A 16866-nucleotide genomic window follows, 5' to 3' on the forward strand; every position below is an offset into this window, starting at 1 on the left:
GGCACCTTGCAAGATTCCCAGGGAGGAGAAGGAGGAGAGAAATGCCACCCCCCTCAGGCGCCCTCGCGGTGCTGCACCTGCGGGAAATGCGCAGGACACGTTCTCTGTCCTTATTCCTGTGAAAAACAACAAAGTGCGTCCCTTAAACAGTCATTGCCAAGGAGCCCTTGACAGGGGCTTGGAACTCCTTTCCCCGCTGTCCCAGAGCAGACCCCGCGGGTGGCCGCCTCACCTTCTGTGTCTGAACCTCATGACCTGTCCGCTTGCTCTCTGTTGACACTGAAGGCGAGGAGAGGTCGAGAGACTGCTTTCCTCAGCCCCAGCGGTTCTGTCATTCCCCCGCGTGACCAGCAGGAGGCAGGCGCGCCGCCCTCCACAGGGTATGAGGTTCCATAACGGTTCCTCATCAGAAGCATGTCTTCCAAGAGCTCTTTTTCCAAATAACCAGAGGGTTGGCTCACTTAAATAACACACATCCTCTTTCAAACCGGGCTCAGTGGATAGAGCGTTGCCCCGCAGAGTGAAGGGTCCCGGGGTTGATTCTGGTCAGGGGTGTGTACCTTGGTTGCAGGCTGATCCCCAGTAGGGAGCGTGCAGGAGGCAACTGATCAGTGTTTCTCTCTCATAGATGTTTCTATCTCTCTATCCCTCTACCTTCCTCTCTGTAAAATCAATGAGAATATATTTTTGTAAAAAATGAGACCGACTACAGCTGTTTCCCTAGCAGCCATGTCCCAGCCACCCCAGACCTGCATGGAGAATGGGTAAGACTCGGCCCAAGCCCAGCCCTGAGTGTCCCAGGGGAGGCAGAGGCCCCTTTCAAACCCTGGGAAGGGAGCCAGGGTCTCTAACTCAGTGCAGAGGCTGTGACTTCCTCCCAGTTCTAAGGACGGTGTGCACATCATGGCAGGCAGCGAAGGGGCATTTCCTACAGAAGGCTTCCACCACTGTACACTCGCTCCCTCAGAGAGAAGAGGGAAGAACCCATGGCCCACAGATCGGAGTCAGAGCCCAGGGGCAAAGGTTCCATTGAACATTCTCAGGTCCACAGCCAATGACTTTGAACACGTATTTAAATCGCTGATAGAGTTATGCACCAGGGGGGGATTTTTTTCAAACACTGTGTGCTCAGAGACTTAAGTACTCATTGAGAAGAAGCTCATTTCAGCCTAGCTGGTGTGGCTCAGTGGTTGAGCATCTACCACGGTTTGATTCCTGACTGGGGGATTGATCCTAGTGGGGATGTGTAAGAGGCGTCCAATCGATGATTGTCTCTCATCATTGATGTTTCTATCTCTCTCTCTTCATTCTGCTCTGAAATCAATGAAAATTTTTTTTAAGAGAGAGCTCCCCTCTCTTAAAAAAATAATTAAAACTTAAGAGGCAGAGTGAACACTGTATGCAAAAATGAAGAAATAAAAAAAGTGTAGAATTACTTTTGAAGCATTTAAAAATCTGATACTTCTTTGATGTTCATAAGAAATAATTGGGGAGGAACCAAGGTAATGGCATAAGTAAACACCTGAACTTGCTGCCTCGCACAACCACATCAAAACTACAACTAAAAGATAAAACGAAATCATCCAGAACCACGGGAAGGCTGGCTGAGTGGAAGTTCGACAACTAGACGAAAAGAGAAAAGTGCATTGAGACTGGTAGGAGGTGTGGAGGTGTGGAAGAGCGGAGGTACGGAGGTGCACGAAACAGGCTGGCAACTGGGTATGGTACGCTGCTGTCTTTTTCAATCGGGAGGGACCTACAAGCTCCTGACTGCTCTGAACTCTAGTTCTGGGCGAGACTCTGGTGACCCAGACTCATAAGGGGAGAAACTGGACTGTCTGGCATCGGGCCAGAACACGAGGGCGGCTTTCTCTCAGAGGTGCTCACAGTGATCATTCTCTCTGGACTGAGCCTCAGGACACAGAGACCCAGGGAATTCTCCAGGGCAGGGCAGACAGGGAGCCAGTGCTGTTTGCTCCACCCTGGTGATTCCCTGAGACACCGCCCCACCCAATTTACAACCCCACCCAAGCTGTATGCAGAGGCTTTTGCATATAAAAGGCCTTGCCTTTTGCAATCTAAAACATAACAAAATGCAGCTAGGTCAGAGAACCCCAGAACTTCCAAAAGAAGGCCTAAGGCTCAACAGCAGCCTGCATTGCTTCATAGCTGGGCCTCATCTGGGCACCTCCAAACCCCAAAGAGGAGGAATCTGCAGATCTCTCTGTAGCTCCTGGTGGGTGGCCTCAGGCAGTGGCTGACTTTGCACCTCCTTGGAGACCCAAGAGCCAGTGTATCCAGTAGTCAGAGTGAGACCATACCAGATTACAACTCTTCAGATCCATGAGAGACACACTCAGGGGGCAGACTCAGTGAGCACCAAAGCCCACTAAATCAAGTCCTGCCCCATAAGGGTGTCTCCAGCACAGAAGTTCTCCCATTGTAGACACAACTGGTACTCACAGCTAATTGGCCTGGAGGTCAATTCCTCCCAGTGATACCAACAGCAATCAAGGCTTAACTACAACAAGATGGTGCACACAGCTCACAAAGGGGTGCACCAAAAGTATCCACCTCAGGTAATTAGGGAGGCTGAGCCACTGGGCCTTATAGGACACCAAGCACACAAAGCCACTCTATCAACACAGGGAAGCAGCCAAAATGTGGAGACAAAGAAACATGTCACAAATGAAAGAAATGGAGGAAAGCAAACTACTGGATATAGAGTTCAAAACCATGGTTATAAGGTTACTTAAGAATCTTCTGGAAACCTCTGAGAAATTTAGTGAGACCTTCAAGGATATGGAAAAGGACCAATTAGAAATTAAGCATACATTGCCTGAAATAAAGAATAATATACAGAGATCCAACAGCAGATGAGAGGATCCCAAGAATCAATCAAATATTTGAAATACAAAGAAGCAAAAAACACCCAACCGAAAAAGAAAAAAGAAAAAAGAATCCAAACATATGAAGATAGTGTAAGGAGCCTCTGGGACAACTTCAAGCATACCAACATCTGAATTATGAGGGTGCCACAAGAAGAGAGAGAACAAGATATTGAAAACCTATTTGAAGAAATAATTGCTGGGGTCCAACCCCAGCAGGAGAGTCGTCCACACCTTTGGGGACCCCTGGACCTGCTGGGGTTGGACTCCAGCAAATAATGACAGAAAACTTCCCCTACCTGGTGAAAGAAATAGACTTACAAGTCCAGGAGTGCAGAGAACCCCAAACAAAAGGAATCCAAAGAGGACCACACCACGACACATCATCATTAAAATGCCAAGGGCAAAAGGCAAGAGAGAATATTAAAAGCAGCAAGAGAAAAAGTTAGTTACCTACAAGGGAGTACCCATAGGACTGTCAGCTGATTTCTCAACAGAAACTATGCAGGCCAGAAGGGAGTGGCAAGAAATATTCAAAGTGATGAATAGCAAGAACCTACAACCAAGATTACTCTACTCAGCAAAGCTATCATTTAGAATTGAAGGTCAGATAAAGAGCTTCACAGATAAGAAAAAGCTAAAGGAGTTCATCACCACCAAACCAGCATTATATGAAATGCTGAAGGGTGTTCTTTAAGAAGAGGAAGAAGAAAAAGGGAAAGATAAAAATTATGAACAACAAAGTGACAACAAATACATATCTATCAACAAGTGAATCTAAAAATCAAGTGAATAAAAAATCTGATGAACAGAATAAACTGGTGAATGTAATAGAATCAGGGGCATAAGAAAGGGGGTGGATTGACAATTCTCAGGGGAAAGGGTGTGTGGGGGTGCAGGAAGAGACTGGACAAAAATCGAACACCTATGGATGAAGGCGATGGCGGGGGGGGCGTAAGGGCATTGGGTAAGGTGGGAACCGGGTGGAGGGGAGCTATGGGGAGAAAAAAGGAGAACAACTGTAATAATCTAAACAATAAAGATTTATTTTAAAAACAGAAATAGTTTTTAACTTTAAAGATATACTATGGTTATGCAAGGAAATGTCCTTTTTTTGAATATATATATATATATATATATATATATATATATATATATATAATTGATTTTTTACAGAGAGGAAGGGAGAGGGATAGAGAGTTTGAAATATCGATGAGAGAGAAACATCGATCAGCTGCCTCCTGCACACTCCCTACTGGGGATGTGCCCAAAACCAAGGCACAGGCCCTTGGCGGGAATCGAACCTGGGACCATTCAGTCCACAGGCCGATGCTCTATCCACTGAGCCAAACCAGTTAGGACGGAAATGTCCTTTTTTAGAGAATAATTTTGAAGTGCATAGGGCTGAAGGAATGTGAAGTCTGGGGTTTGCATTTAACTTCTTTGGAGAAAGAATAATAGATGAAAAGAAGGGAAGGAAGGAGAGACAAAGTGAATATGGAAACATCACGATAATTGTTGAGTCTGATAGTGGAAGGGGGATTCCTTCCGCTGTTCTGCTCTTGCACATGTGAGGACTTGCATGTGGCGGAGAGGTGTTAGGGCCCCGCCGTGGAAGGTCAGGCGGGTTGTTTTTAGTGGGCGTTTGAGAGGGAGCTGGGAGAGTCCCAGCGACTCTCATTTCCACACAGTAGGTGTCTAGCATTGATTATTTACCCAATAATAATGAAAATCCAGATTCAGTAAGACAGGTAGACATGGGGTTTTTTGGAATTTTTTTTAATGAAAGTTCCTTAACCAATCAATGAGCCCAATTTGGACATAGAAGCCAATGGCCACTTTCTGCTCAGAATGACCTTTGCCTTGGAACTATTTCATAGAGCATCCTGATAACACTGCACCCCCATAAAGCAGCTCTCATGGATTCCCAAAGCTATGCAACCGGGAATTTCACATTTACGAGACTTTGGGGTACACTTGGTTGTTGGGGTGCAGCTGGAAAGAGATGGTAAGTAGCCCACTCAACAGCATGAGGAAGGCAGCCAGAACCGCCATAGGCACGGCACTACCAATCTCCTGCCGGTCGGGCCTGAAGGGGATGTGGAAGGATGGTGGGAAGCGTATGCCCTCTTCATTCAACACGGAGTGGTGGTTCCAGATGACAGCAGTGAAGATAAATGCCCCCGCTATGATGCTCAGGACTCCGGAAGCGCAGAACAGATTGCAGATGGTGTTCTTCTGACGGTGTCCCGCGTACACTCTCAGCAGGCCCGTGACCGTGAGCACTTTTCCCAGCAGCCCGAGGAGGCTGGCGGCCAGCAGCAGGTTCTGAGCGATGCGGATATCCAGCGGCAGGTAGGTGTCACTGTAGCTGTAGCGGTGACACTCAATTTTTCTGCTGTGGAGGTTGGCGGACTGGTAAGTGCAGACCTTCCATATCCCAACGCAGGCCAGCCCCCGGGACGGGGCGGAGCTGCTCTCCATGTACCACACCCGCCACTCGGCCAGGCCCATGCAAATCATGGAGAACATCCATCCCAGAATGTTGAAGGCGAAACTCGCTGCCTGGCAATTGGGGTGGACAAAAAAGGCCATGGCTGTGTACCCGGGGGATCTGCAAACCAATAGAGGGCGTCATGAGGTGGGACTCCCGGCCTGAACGGTCCCCCGGGGGTGAGCGGCGCTATATTGTTGAGGGAGATGCCCTGTTCCAGAATGGAGACGCTTGATCCCGTGCTCTGCTGGCAAAGGGTCCTGGGGCAACATTTACTGAAAGCCTTCAAATATTCAGACTTTCACCTTGGCAGGGTTTGCTCAGTGCTTAGACTCTCATCTGTATTTTAAGGGCCAGTGGTTCTCAACCTTCTGGCCCATTAAATACCATTCCTCATGTTGTGACCCAACCATAAAATTATTGTCGTTGCTACTTCATCCCTGTCATGTTGCTACTGTTATGAATCGTCATGAAAATATCTGATATGCAGGATGGTCTTAGGCGACCCCTGTGCAAGGGTCGTCCGACCGCCAAAGGGGTTGCAACCCACAGGTTGAGAACCGCTGGGTTAGAGCGTCTTCCCAATAGGCCAAGGTTGCCGGCCTTAGTCCCTGCTCAGGGCACATACAAGAAGCAACCAATGAATGCATCAGGCAGTGGAACAGCAAATCCATGTTTCTCTCTCACCCTCTCTCTGTGTCTCTAAAGTCAATCAAAATATGTACAGACTTTCTAACGGGCAGTTCCACTTCCTGATATTTGTTGAAAGACACAATTAAGATTGGCTACAGCCCAGCCAGAGTGGTTGAGCGTCGTCACCCTATGAATCAGGTCAGGGTTCGATTCCTAGTCAGGGCACATGCCGGGTTGTGGGGTTGATCCCCAGTGTGAGGCGTGCAGGAGGCAGCAGATCCATGATTCTCTCTCATCATTGAGGTTTCTATCTCTCCCTCCCCCTTCCGCTCTGAAATCAATAAAAATATATATTTTGCCTGCTCCCAAGAGTCAGCAATGCCCCTTCTGGATTTATGCCCCGAAGAAGGGAAAGCAGGGGTGCAAGCAGACAGTTGCATCCCCATGTTCATAGCAGCGTTCTTCACCACAGCCAGGAGGTGGAAACACCGCAATATTCATCGTGGGTGTGTACACAGTCCGCATGTGGGCCGCCCATACCATGGGATATCATCCAGCCTTGAGGACATTGTGCCGAGTGAAATGAGCCAGCAACACAAAGACAAACCTGCATCATTTCACCTCTATGTGGCCCCTAGAGCAGCCACACTCAACGACAGAAAGCCACTGTGGGAGCCAGGGGCTGGGGAGCAGAGGGGATGTAGTGGTCAATGGCACAGAGTTTCCGTTTGGGGGGGTGAAAAAGTTCTGGAGATGATGGTGGCGATGGTAGCACAACATTGTGAAGGTCCCTAGAGACGCTGCACTGTACGCTTAAAAAAGGTGACCATTCAGTCTGATCAAATCATTGGATTGATAGCTGTCCCCTGGGGCCTGCCCTTTAGGACACTTCACAACAGGCCTTCCCTCCGCTTAGACCACATCCCACTGGTAAGGCCCCATCCCACTGGTAAGACCCCATCCCTCTGGTAAGACCTCATCCCACTGGTGAGGCCACATCCCACTGGTAAGGCCACATCCCCCTGGTAAGACCTCATCCCATTGGTAAGACCTCACCCCACTGGTAAGGCCACATCCCACTGGTAAGGCCACATCCCACTGGTAAGACCACATCCCACTGGTAAGACCATTATCTTTCTCCTCTGGGCCTTCCCAGGACATGGACCCTTTAAAGCCTAGAGTACTTTAACCCTCTGACTGCCTGTCATAGGGATGGTGCCATTTGGGGCTCAGCCCATGTGGTCTCCAGGTGACCCAACACATTCATGATCCCTCGCCACTTTTGGCCTCGTGTGTTCCTCCTTCGGCAACCCTGACAGTGACATAATAATTGGTAAGTTATTCCCACTTTAACCCCACGAAATAAAACCAACAGGCTGGGCCCCACTGACCAGGGATGTGTCTCTGAGGGAGTGAGTGTCGAGGAACGGCGACTAACAGGTCAGGCAGCGCTGCCAACGCACACGGGGCTCCTCTGGGCGTCCACGGCCGGCTCCTGGCTATGTGGGACCAGCCACACGGGCCTCAGCCACACGGGCCTCAGCCACACGGGCCTCAGCCACACGAGGGCCTGGCACACGACTCCAAGCCCTCTCCTCAGCCTCCAGTCCACGGCCACATTCCACCCCCGTTGTCCTCGCCAGCAGGGTTCTGTTGCCGGGTGCGGAACACATGGCCGCATCCAATCCCCACTGACCACCAGGCTTTCTCTGTTTCTCATCAGGCACCCTCCCTTCCCGCTTCCTGGGCGGGCTGCGCTCAGTGCGGACCATGGAGTCCTCAAGGTCTTCTTTTTTTTTTTGTTTAATTAAATCTTTATTGTTCAGATTATTACATTTGTTCCTCTTTTTTTTCCCCCCCATAACTCCCCTCCTCCCAGTTCCCGCCCCACCCTCCGCCCTCACTCCCCACCCACTGTCCTCATCCATAGGTGCACGATTTTTGTCCAGTCTCTTCCCACATCTCCCACACCCCTTTCCCCCCCAAGAATAGTCAGTCCATTCCCTTTCTATGTCCCTGATTCTATTATAATCAACAGTTCATTCTGTTCTTCAGATTATTTATTCACTTGATTCTTAGATTCACTTGTTGATAGATGCATATTTGTTGTTCATAATTTGTATCTTTACCTTTTTCTTCCTCTTCCTCTTCTTAAAGGATACCTTTCAGCATTTCATATAATCCTGGTTTGGTGGTGATGAACTCCTTTAGCTTTTCCTTATCTGTGAAGCTCTTTATCTGACCTTCAATTCTGAATGATAGCTTTGCTGGATACAGTAATCTTGGTTGCAGGTTCTTGCTATTCATCACTTTGAATATTTCTTGCCACTCTCTTCTGGCCTGCAAAGTTTCTGTTGAGAAATCAGCTGACAGTCGTATGGGTATTCCCTTGTAGGTAACTGGGTTTCTTTCTCTTGCTGCTTTTAAGATTCTCTCTTTGTCTTTTGCTCTTGGCATTTTAATTATGATGTGTCTTGGTGTGGTCCTCTTTGGATTCCTTTTGTTTGGGGTTCTCCGTGCTTCTTGGACCTGTAAGTCCATTTCTTTCACCAGGTGGGGGAAGTTTTCTGTCATTATTTCTTCAAATAGGATTTCAATATCTTGCTCTCTCTCATCTTCTGGCACCCCTATAATTCTGATGTTGGTACGCTTGAAGCTGTCCCAGAGGCTCCTTACACTATCCTCGCATTTTTGGATTCTTTTTTCATTTTGCTTTTCCGGTTGGATGTTTTTTGCTTCCTCGCATTTCAAATCATTGACTTGATTCTTGCGCTCCTCTGGTCTGCTGTCAGGCGTCTGTATAATATTCGTTATTTCAGTCCGTGTATGCTTAATTTCTAGTTGGTTCCCCAATATAAGATCGAGGGTCTTATTAGTTTTCGTGTAGATCTCATTAAGTTTATCGGCAGCTTCTAAACAGTTCTTGAGAGACCTTAAAAGTGTGGTTCTGAACTCTATATCTTCCATTGACAATTTTGCCCTGTGTCTTTGTCTCAGCATTGTGTTATGCTTCCTTGGTGCACCCCCTAGTGGTCTTTATTCGCAGTCTTATAGTTAAATCTTGATTGTTGTAGCTAATTCCAGGGAGGGTTTGACCTCCAGGCCAAGTGGCTGTGAGAATCAGCTGTGTCAGCAGTGAGAGAACTTCTGTCCTCTAGGGAGGTGCTAATCTAGCCTTTGCCTGAGGCTATCCGGCAAATGCCTCTGTGCAGGGCTTGGGCGGGTCGGGTCGCACAGGATCAACAGGGTGGGCCGGAGAGAGCAGTTATGGCGGCTCTCAGTCCTGTCCCCAGGGGCTCTGCCTCTCTGAGTCCCAGCACCCGCTGCAAAGCTTGCAGAGAAAGCTGCACTCGCTCTGACCGAAGCCAGACAGTCCCGCTTCTCTCGTTTGAGTCTGGGTCCCTAAAGACTCGCCCGGATCTGGAGCTCAGAGTCTGCGACTCCCTCCCGATTGAAAACGCCCACCGCACCCTCCGCCTCCAGCCCGCTCCGCGCACTCCGCACCTCAGAATTTGACTTCAGCACTGCGCCTCCTCTGAGTGTCCGTGTGTGTTTCTCTTTCCTCCTAGTTGTAGGATTTCCACTCAGCCAGCGTTCCGGTGGTTCTGCGTGATGTCCGTTCTGTCCTTTAGTTTCACTTTTGAAGTAGTTGTTCAAAGCAGCAAACTCCAGCGTTAACCTATGCCGCCATCTTGGTTTTTCCCTCAAGGTCTTCTTGACAGCAGCCGGGTGTCCTAACCACTCCTCCCGTCCTCCATAAATGGTCTCTCCCACACCTCCTGGATGAAATGACCGTGCAAACAGCAATGACACCGGCCAGCGTGCCTCAATGCATAGAGCGTTGGCCTGCAGACCAAAGGGTCCTGGGTTTGATTCGAGTCAAGGGCACGTACCTTGGTTGTAGGCTCCTCCCAGCCCGGGCCCTGGTCGGGGCTCTTGCAGGACGCAACCAGTTGATGTGTTTCTCTCACATCAATGTTTCTCTGTGTCTTTCCCTCTCTCTTCCACTCTCTCTAACAAATCAATGGAAAAATAGCTCGGGTGAGAATTCAAATAAACAAACAATCAAACAGCAATGACAGCACATCCTAGCCAGCGTCAGCAGCAGCGGCCCCGCACGGGCGAGGTTGCTATCAAAGCCTAGTGATAGCCAGCAGGATAGGGAGGCCCCTTGAGCTGCAGGCAATGGCCTTCCCGCTGCACCTCGGGTGCCGGTGAAGCATAGGAATTTCTCCTTTGGAGAGCTGCTGTTTGAAACTGCTGTTTGAACTACTCTGTTATTCTTAGAGAGTCTCTTATTCTGTAGGTCCACTCTGTTATTTTTAGATAGTCCCTGATTCTGTAAAATGACTGTTTTATTTTGAATAATGGAAAAAGATAAAAAAATTAGGTGTCTGACCTTGCAAGCTGGCCATCTGACGTAACAGGCTAATACTAATATTGATATGAATTCCCATATTCTTATGCCAAGTGTTAGTTCATTATGTATCAAGGTCACAAACTTGTAACCTTATAACAATAACCTACAGAGAGCTCTCTGTGAATCTGCAGACAAAGAGCTCAAAAAAGTATAAATAGAGAGAACTTCCTCCTTGTGTTTGCACAGAGATTTGGGAAACATAGCCGTCTCGGTCTGCGCCAATAAAGACTCCGAATTAATTGGCTCATTAAGGTGTCTCCTATCTATCTCGCTGATTTACAATACAACCAGGATATTGTGAGCGAGATGGAGTAGAAGGTGGAGGTCACTACTGACTGGAAGACGCTGGCCGGCTAAGGGGGAGCTTGTCAGATGGGGCTGCTGTGAGGAATGAGGCTGCCAAAAGGCCAATGGGGGGGGGGGTCTGCAAGCCCACACTTAGGACCAAATTTTATGTGGGAGTCAAGTTCTGCAGGAACCTCTGCTTAGTTCCTGTGAGAAGGAACTTATTCCAGCCAGTGGGCATGTGTGCAAGGATGCCACAGGAACACACCAAATGGACTTCATGCCTGAGGTACCACGGGACAAGTTAAATCATCCCATAACCCCATGAAGAGAACACAGTCAGTAAACCATTGTGTCCTTACAGTGGACTATTACACAGAAATCCCACCTTATGCTGAAGAATAATTGGTGGGGGAGGGAAGTTCCCAATGTTAAGTAAAAAGCAGGTTTCAAAAAAATGTGGCTCATGGGTTGAGTGTGTAACTAGGAACCAGGAGGTCATGGTTTGATTCCTGGTCAGCACACATGCCCGGGTTGTGGGCTCCATTCCCAGTGTGGGGCATGCAGGAGGCAGCCAATCCATCATTCTCTGTCATCAGTGATGTTTCTCTCTCTACCTCTCCCTTTCTCTCTGAAAAGAATCCTAATAAGAGAGTAATATGCAAATTCACCATCACTCCAACACAAAGATGGTGACGCCCAGAGCCACAAGATGGCGGCGCCCAGTCCTCTCAGCACCGCTGGAGTCCCAACGTCCCGGGGGGGCCGCTGAGACCCGGGCCTGCTTGGATGTTACTGTGGCTACCCAGGAGCGGCCAAGCGGCACTGCAGACAGCAGAGAACCACATGGACTGGGCCTAAGCTGTCAGTAGGACATACCCTGAGGGCCCCACGCATTGGAGAGGGTGCAGGTTAGGCTGAGAAACCCACCCCTGCGCCCCCACCCTCACCACCTGCACAAATTTCGTGCACCGGGCCTCTAGTAAAATATATTTTAAAAAAAGACTTGAAGACTTTCTACAATAGAAATGTCTTTTTTGAGGTCTTAGACCAGATATTCAGTGTAATTCATCAGAGTCTTAAGTAGAAAGCCTGGAGGAAGGGCCACCATGATGGGGAGAAAGTGTCCCCTGAGGGCAGCCAGTCCCAGGCCACGGGGCGACCTCCCTGAACGGTCCTCAGGCCAGGAGAGTCGGGAAGCTGACCTGGGTCCTGTCGGGAGACTCTGTTCTGTTTAACTTGCAGGGCTCCCCTCCCCTTCCCCTCTCCTCTACCTGAAATGTGGCCGGCACCCGACTCTGCCTCCAGTTGCACATTGACTGTCTCCATGGGACACATGACCCGGGAATGGCGGTGGGCAGGGAGGAGAAGGAAGGGCCCACGGGGGGGATGACAAACAGGGAGAACGAGGAAGAGAATGGGCAAAGCCACTCCTGAGCAGGAAACACAGCTCGCGGGGCGGGGCTGGCGCTGTGACCACCTCTGCTGGTGTCTCAGAGGACACGTTGTGACCCAGGTGCTGCCTCTGCTAGGCCTCCGCCAGTGCTGTCACCAGGGACTCCTCCCTGCCTGGTGCCCCCAGCAAAGGGCCTGGCACCGCCCCACGCTGGCCCCAAGCCAAAGGCCACAGGGCAGCCTCTGGCTCCTGGGCACCTTGCAGGATTCCCAGGGCGGAGAAGGAGGAGAGAAATGCCACCGCCCTCAGGCGCCCGCGGGAAATGCGCAGGACACGTTCTCTTGCCTTATTCCTGTGAAAAACAACAAAGTGCGTCCCTTAAACAGTCATTGCCAACGAGCCCTTGACAGGGGCTTGGAACTCCTTTCCCCGCTGTCCCAGAGCAGACCCCGTGGGTGGCCGCCTCACCTTCTGTGTCTGAACCTCATGACCTGTCCGCTTGCTCTCTGTTGACACTGAAGACCAAGAGGGGGCAAGAGACCACTTTCCTCAGCCCCAGCGGTTCTGTCATTCCCCCGCGTGACCAGCAGGAGGCAGGAGCGCCGCCCTCCGCAGGGTATCTGGTTCCAGTATCTGGGTCCTCATCAGAAGCATGTCTCCCAAGAGCTTCTCTTTTCAAATAACCAGAGGGTTGACTCACTTAAATAACACACATCCTCTTTCAAACCGGGCTCAGTGGATAGAGCGTTGCCCCCCAGAGTGAAGGGTCCCGGGGTTGATTCTGGTCAAGGGCGTGTACCTTGGTTGCGGGCTCGATCCCCAGTAGGGAGCGTGCAGGATGCAACTGATCAGTGTTTCTCTCTCAGAGATGTTTCTATCTCTCTATCCCTCTCCCTTCCTCTCTGTAAAATCAATGAGAATATATTTTTGTAAAAAATGAGACCGACTACAGCTGTTTCCCTAGCAGCCATGTCCCAGCCATCCCAGACCTGCATGGAGAATGGGTAAGACTCGGCCCAAGCCCAGCCCTGAGTGTCCCAGGGGAGGCAGAGGCCCCTTTCAAACCCTGGGAAGGGAGCCAGGGTCTCTAACTCAGTGCAGAGGCTGTGACTTCCTCCCAGTTCTAAGGATGGTGTGCACATCATGGCAGGCAGCGAAGGGGCATTTCCTACAGAAGGCTTCCACCACTGTACACTCGCTCCCTCAGAGGGAAGAGGGAAGAACCCATGGCCCACAGATCGGAGTCAGAGCCCAGGGGCAAAGGTTCCATTGAACATTCTCGGGTCACAGGCAATGTCTTTGGAACACAGATTTATATCGCTGATAGACTTATGCCCCAGGGGAGGGTTTTGTTTCAAGCACTGTGCGCTCAGAGACTTAAATATTCTTTGAGAAGAAGCTTATTTCAGCCTAGCTGGTGTGGCTCAGTGGTTGAGCGTGGACCTAGGAACCAGGCAGTTACGGTTTGATTCCTGACTGGGGGCTTGATCCCAGAGGGGAATGTGTAAGAATCAGCCAATCGATGATTGTCTCTCATCGTCGATATTTCTATCTCTCCCTCTCCCTTCTACTCTGAAATCAATGGGGAAAAAAAATTTTTTTAAAGAGAATTTCTCCCTCTTAAAAAAATAATTGAGACTTAAGAGGCAGAGTGAACACCTTATGTAATGACGAATAAATAAATAAAAGTGTAGAAGTACTTTTGAAGCATTTAAAAATTCTGGTATTTGATGTTCATAAGAAATAGTTAACTTTAAAGGTATACTATGGTTAGGCAAGGAAATGTCCTTTTTTTAGAGAATAATTTTGAAGTGCATGGGAATGAAGGAACAGAAAGTCTGGGGATTGCATTGAAGATCTTCGGAAAAAGAAAAATAGATGAAAAGAAGGGAAGGAAGGAGAGAGAAAGCGAATATGGCCACTTCGCGGTAACTGTTGAGTCTGATAGTGGAAGGGCGATTCCTTCCGCTGTTCTGCTCTTGCACATGTGGGGACTTGCATGTGGCGGAGAGGTGTTAGGGCCACGCCGTGGAAGGTCAGGCCGGTTGTTTTTAGTGGGCATTAGAGAGGGAGCTGGGAGAGTCCCAGCGACTCTCATTTCCACACAGTAGGTGTCTAGCATTGATTATTTACCCAATAATAATGAAAATCCAGATTCAGTAAGACAGGTAGACAGTGGGTTTATTTTGGAATTTTTTTTAATGAAAGTTCCTTAACCAATCAATGGGCCCAATTTGGACATAGAAGCCAATGGCCACTTTCTGCTCAGAATGACCTTTGCCTTGGAACTATTTCATAGAGCATCCTGATAACACTGCACCCCATAAGCGGCTCTCATGGATTCCCAAGGCTATGCCACCGGGAATTTCACACTTGCGAGACTTCGGGGTACACTTGGTTGTTGGGGTGCAGCTGGAAAGAGATGGTCAGCAGCCCACTCAACAGCATAAGGAAGGCAGCCAGAGCCGCCACGGGCACGGTGGTGCCCGTCTCCTGCCGGTCGGGCCTGAAGGGGATGTGGAAGGATGGTGGGAAGCGTATGCCCTCTTCATTCAACACGGAGTGGTGGTTCCAGATGACAGCAGTGAAGATAAATGCCCCCGCTATGATGCTCAGGACTCCGGAAGCGCAGAACAGATTGCAGATGGTGTTCTTCTGACGGTGTCCCGCGTACACTCTCAGCAGGCCCTTGACCGTGAGCACTTTTCCCAGCAGCCCGAGGAGGCTGGCGGCCAGCAGCAGGTTCTGAGCGATGCGGATATCCAGCGGCAGGTAGGTGTCACTGTAGCTGTAGCGGTGACAGGCTATGACTCTGCCGTGGGGGCTGTTGTGCTGATAAGTACAGACCCTCCACATCCCAATGCAGGCCAGCCCCCGGGACGGGGCGGAGCTGCTCTCCATGTACCACACCCGCCACTCGGCCAGGCCCATGCAAATCATGGATAAGATCCATCCCAGAATGTTGAGGGAGAAACTCGCTGCCTGGCAATTGGCGTTTTTCAACATGGCCATGGCTGTTTCCAGGGGATCTGCAAACCAATAGAGGGGGTCATGAGGTGGGACCCACGGCCTGAACGGTCCCCCGGGGGTGAGCGGCCCTATATTGTTGAGGGAGATGCCCTGTTCCAGAATGGAGACGCTTGATCCCGTGCTCTGCTGGCAAAGGGTCCTGGGGCAACATTTACTGAAAGCCTTCAAATATTCAGACTTTCACCTTGGCAGGGTTCGCTCAGTGCTTAGACTCTCATCTGTATTTTAAGGGCCAGTGGTTCTCAACCTTCTGGCCCATTAAATACAGTTCCTCATGTTGTGACCCAACCATAAAATGATTGTCGTTGCTACTTCATCACTGTCATGTTGCTACTGTTATGAATCGTCATGAAAATATCTGATCTGCAGGATGGTCTTAGGCGACCCCTGTGAAAGGGTCGTCCGACCGCCAAAGGGGTTGCAACCCACAGGTTGAGAACCGCTGGGTTAGAGCGTCTTCCCAATAGGCCAAGGTTGCCGGCCTTAGTCCCTGCTCAGGGCACATACAAGAAGCAACCAATGAATGCATCAGGCAGTGGAACAGCAAATCCATGTTTCTCTCTCACCCTCTCTCTGTGTCTCTAAAGTCAATCAAAATATGTACAGACTTTCTAACGGGCAGTTCCACTTCTAGATATTTGTTGAAAGACACAATTAAGATTGGCTACAGCCCAGCCAGAGTGGTTGAGCGTCGTCACCCTATGAATCAGGTCAGGGTTCGATTCCTAGTCAGGGCACATGCCGGGTTGTGGGGTTGATCCCCAGTGTGAGGCGTGCAGGAGGCAGCAGATCCATGATTCTCTCTCATCATTGAGGTTTCTACCTCTCCCACCCCCTTCCGCTCTGAAATCAATAAAAATATATATTTTGCCTGCTCCCAAGAGTCAGCAATGCCCCTTCTGGATTTATGCCCCGAAGAAGGGAAAGCAGGGGCGCAAGCAGCGAGTTGCACCCCCATGTTCATAGCAGCGTTCTTCACCACAGCCAGGAGGTGGGAACACCGCAATATTCATCGTGGGTGTGTGCACAGTCCGCATGTGGGCCGCCCATACCATGGGATATCATCCAGCCTTGAGGACATTCTACCGAGTGAGAGGAGCCAGCAACACAAAGACAAACCTGCATCATTTCACCTCTATGTGGCCCCTAGAGCAGCCCCACTCAGTGACAGAAAGGCATTGTGGGAGCCAGGGCCTGGGGAGCAGAGGGGATGTAGTGGTCAATGGCACAGAGTTTCCGTTTGGGGAGGTGAAAAAGTTCTGGAGATGATGGTGGCGATGGTAGCACAACATTGTGAAGGTCCCTAGTGACACTGCACTGTACGCTTAAAAAAGGTGACCGATCAGTCTGATCAAATCATTGGATTGATAGCTGTCCCCTGGGGCCTGCCCTTTAAGACACTTCACAACAGGCCTTCCCTCCGCTTAGACCACATCCTACTGGTAAGGCCCCATCCCACTGGTAAGACCACATCCTACTGGTAAGGCCACATCCCACTGGTAAGGCCACATCCCACTGGTAAGACCACATCCCACTGGTAAGGCCCCATCCCACTGGTAAGACCACATCCCACTGGTAAGGCCACATCCCACTGGTAAGACCACATCCCACTGGTAAGGCCCCATCCCACTGGTAAGACCACATCCCACTGGTAAGGCCACATCCCACTGGTAAGACCACATCCCACTGGTAAGGCCCCATCCCACTGGTAAGACCACAT

At 49.9% G+C, this 16866-nt stretch overlaps 2 protein-coding genes and 1 long non-coding RNA gene across 3 annotated transcripts in view; all 3 read right to left on the bottom strand.

Moving 5' to 3' along the window:
• Positions 1-15846, bottom strand: part of LOC132224201 (uncharacterized) — a 232173-nt gene extending 216327 nt beyond the window's left edge. Inside the window, exon 1 of the long non-coding RNA XR_009450621.1 lies at positions 15394-15846. This is a non-coding gene — a long non-coding RNA (uncharacterized LOC132224201). The remainder of the gene's footprint in view (positions 1-15393) is intronic.
• The window catches only part of LOC132224200 (claudin-34-like), a 54127-nt gene continuing 41952 nt past the window's right edge, over positions 4692-16866 (bottom strand). Inside the window, exon 2 of the mRNA XM_059679306.1 lies at positions 4692-5502. Coding sequence (XP_059535289.1) covers positions 4845-5483 — 639 coding nt within the window. The 5' untranslated portion in view covers positions 5484-5502 and the 3' untranslated portion in view covers positions 4692-4844. The remainder of the gene's footprint in view (positions 5503-16866) is intronic.
• On the bottom strand, positions 14386-15128 carry LOC132224553 (claudin-34-like). The gene has a single exon (XM_059679741.1). The coding sequence runs from the start codon at positions 15126-15128 to the stop codon at positions 14484-14486; it is 645 nt and encodes a 214-aa protein (XP_059535724.1). The 3' UTR covers positions 14386-14483.

Source organism: Myotis daubentonii, chromosome X, assembly GCF_963259705.1.
Source record: "Myotis daubentonii chromosome X, mMyoDau2.1, whole genome shotgun sequence".
In the NCBI taxonomy this organism is placed as follows: domain Eukaryota; kingdom Metazoa; phylum Chordata; class Mammalia; order Chiroptera; family Vespertilionidae; genus Myotis; species Myotis daubentonii.

Bases quoted from the DNA above. Each gene is read 5' to 3' on its own strand.
- LOC132224553 (XM_059679741.1), bottom strand. From the start codon at position 15,128: ATGGCCATGTTGAAAAACGCCAATTGCCAGGCAGCGAGTTTCTCCCTC.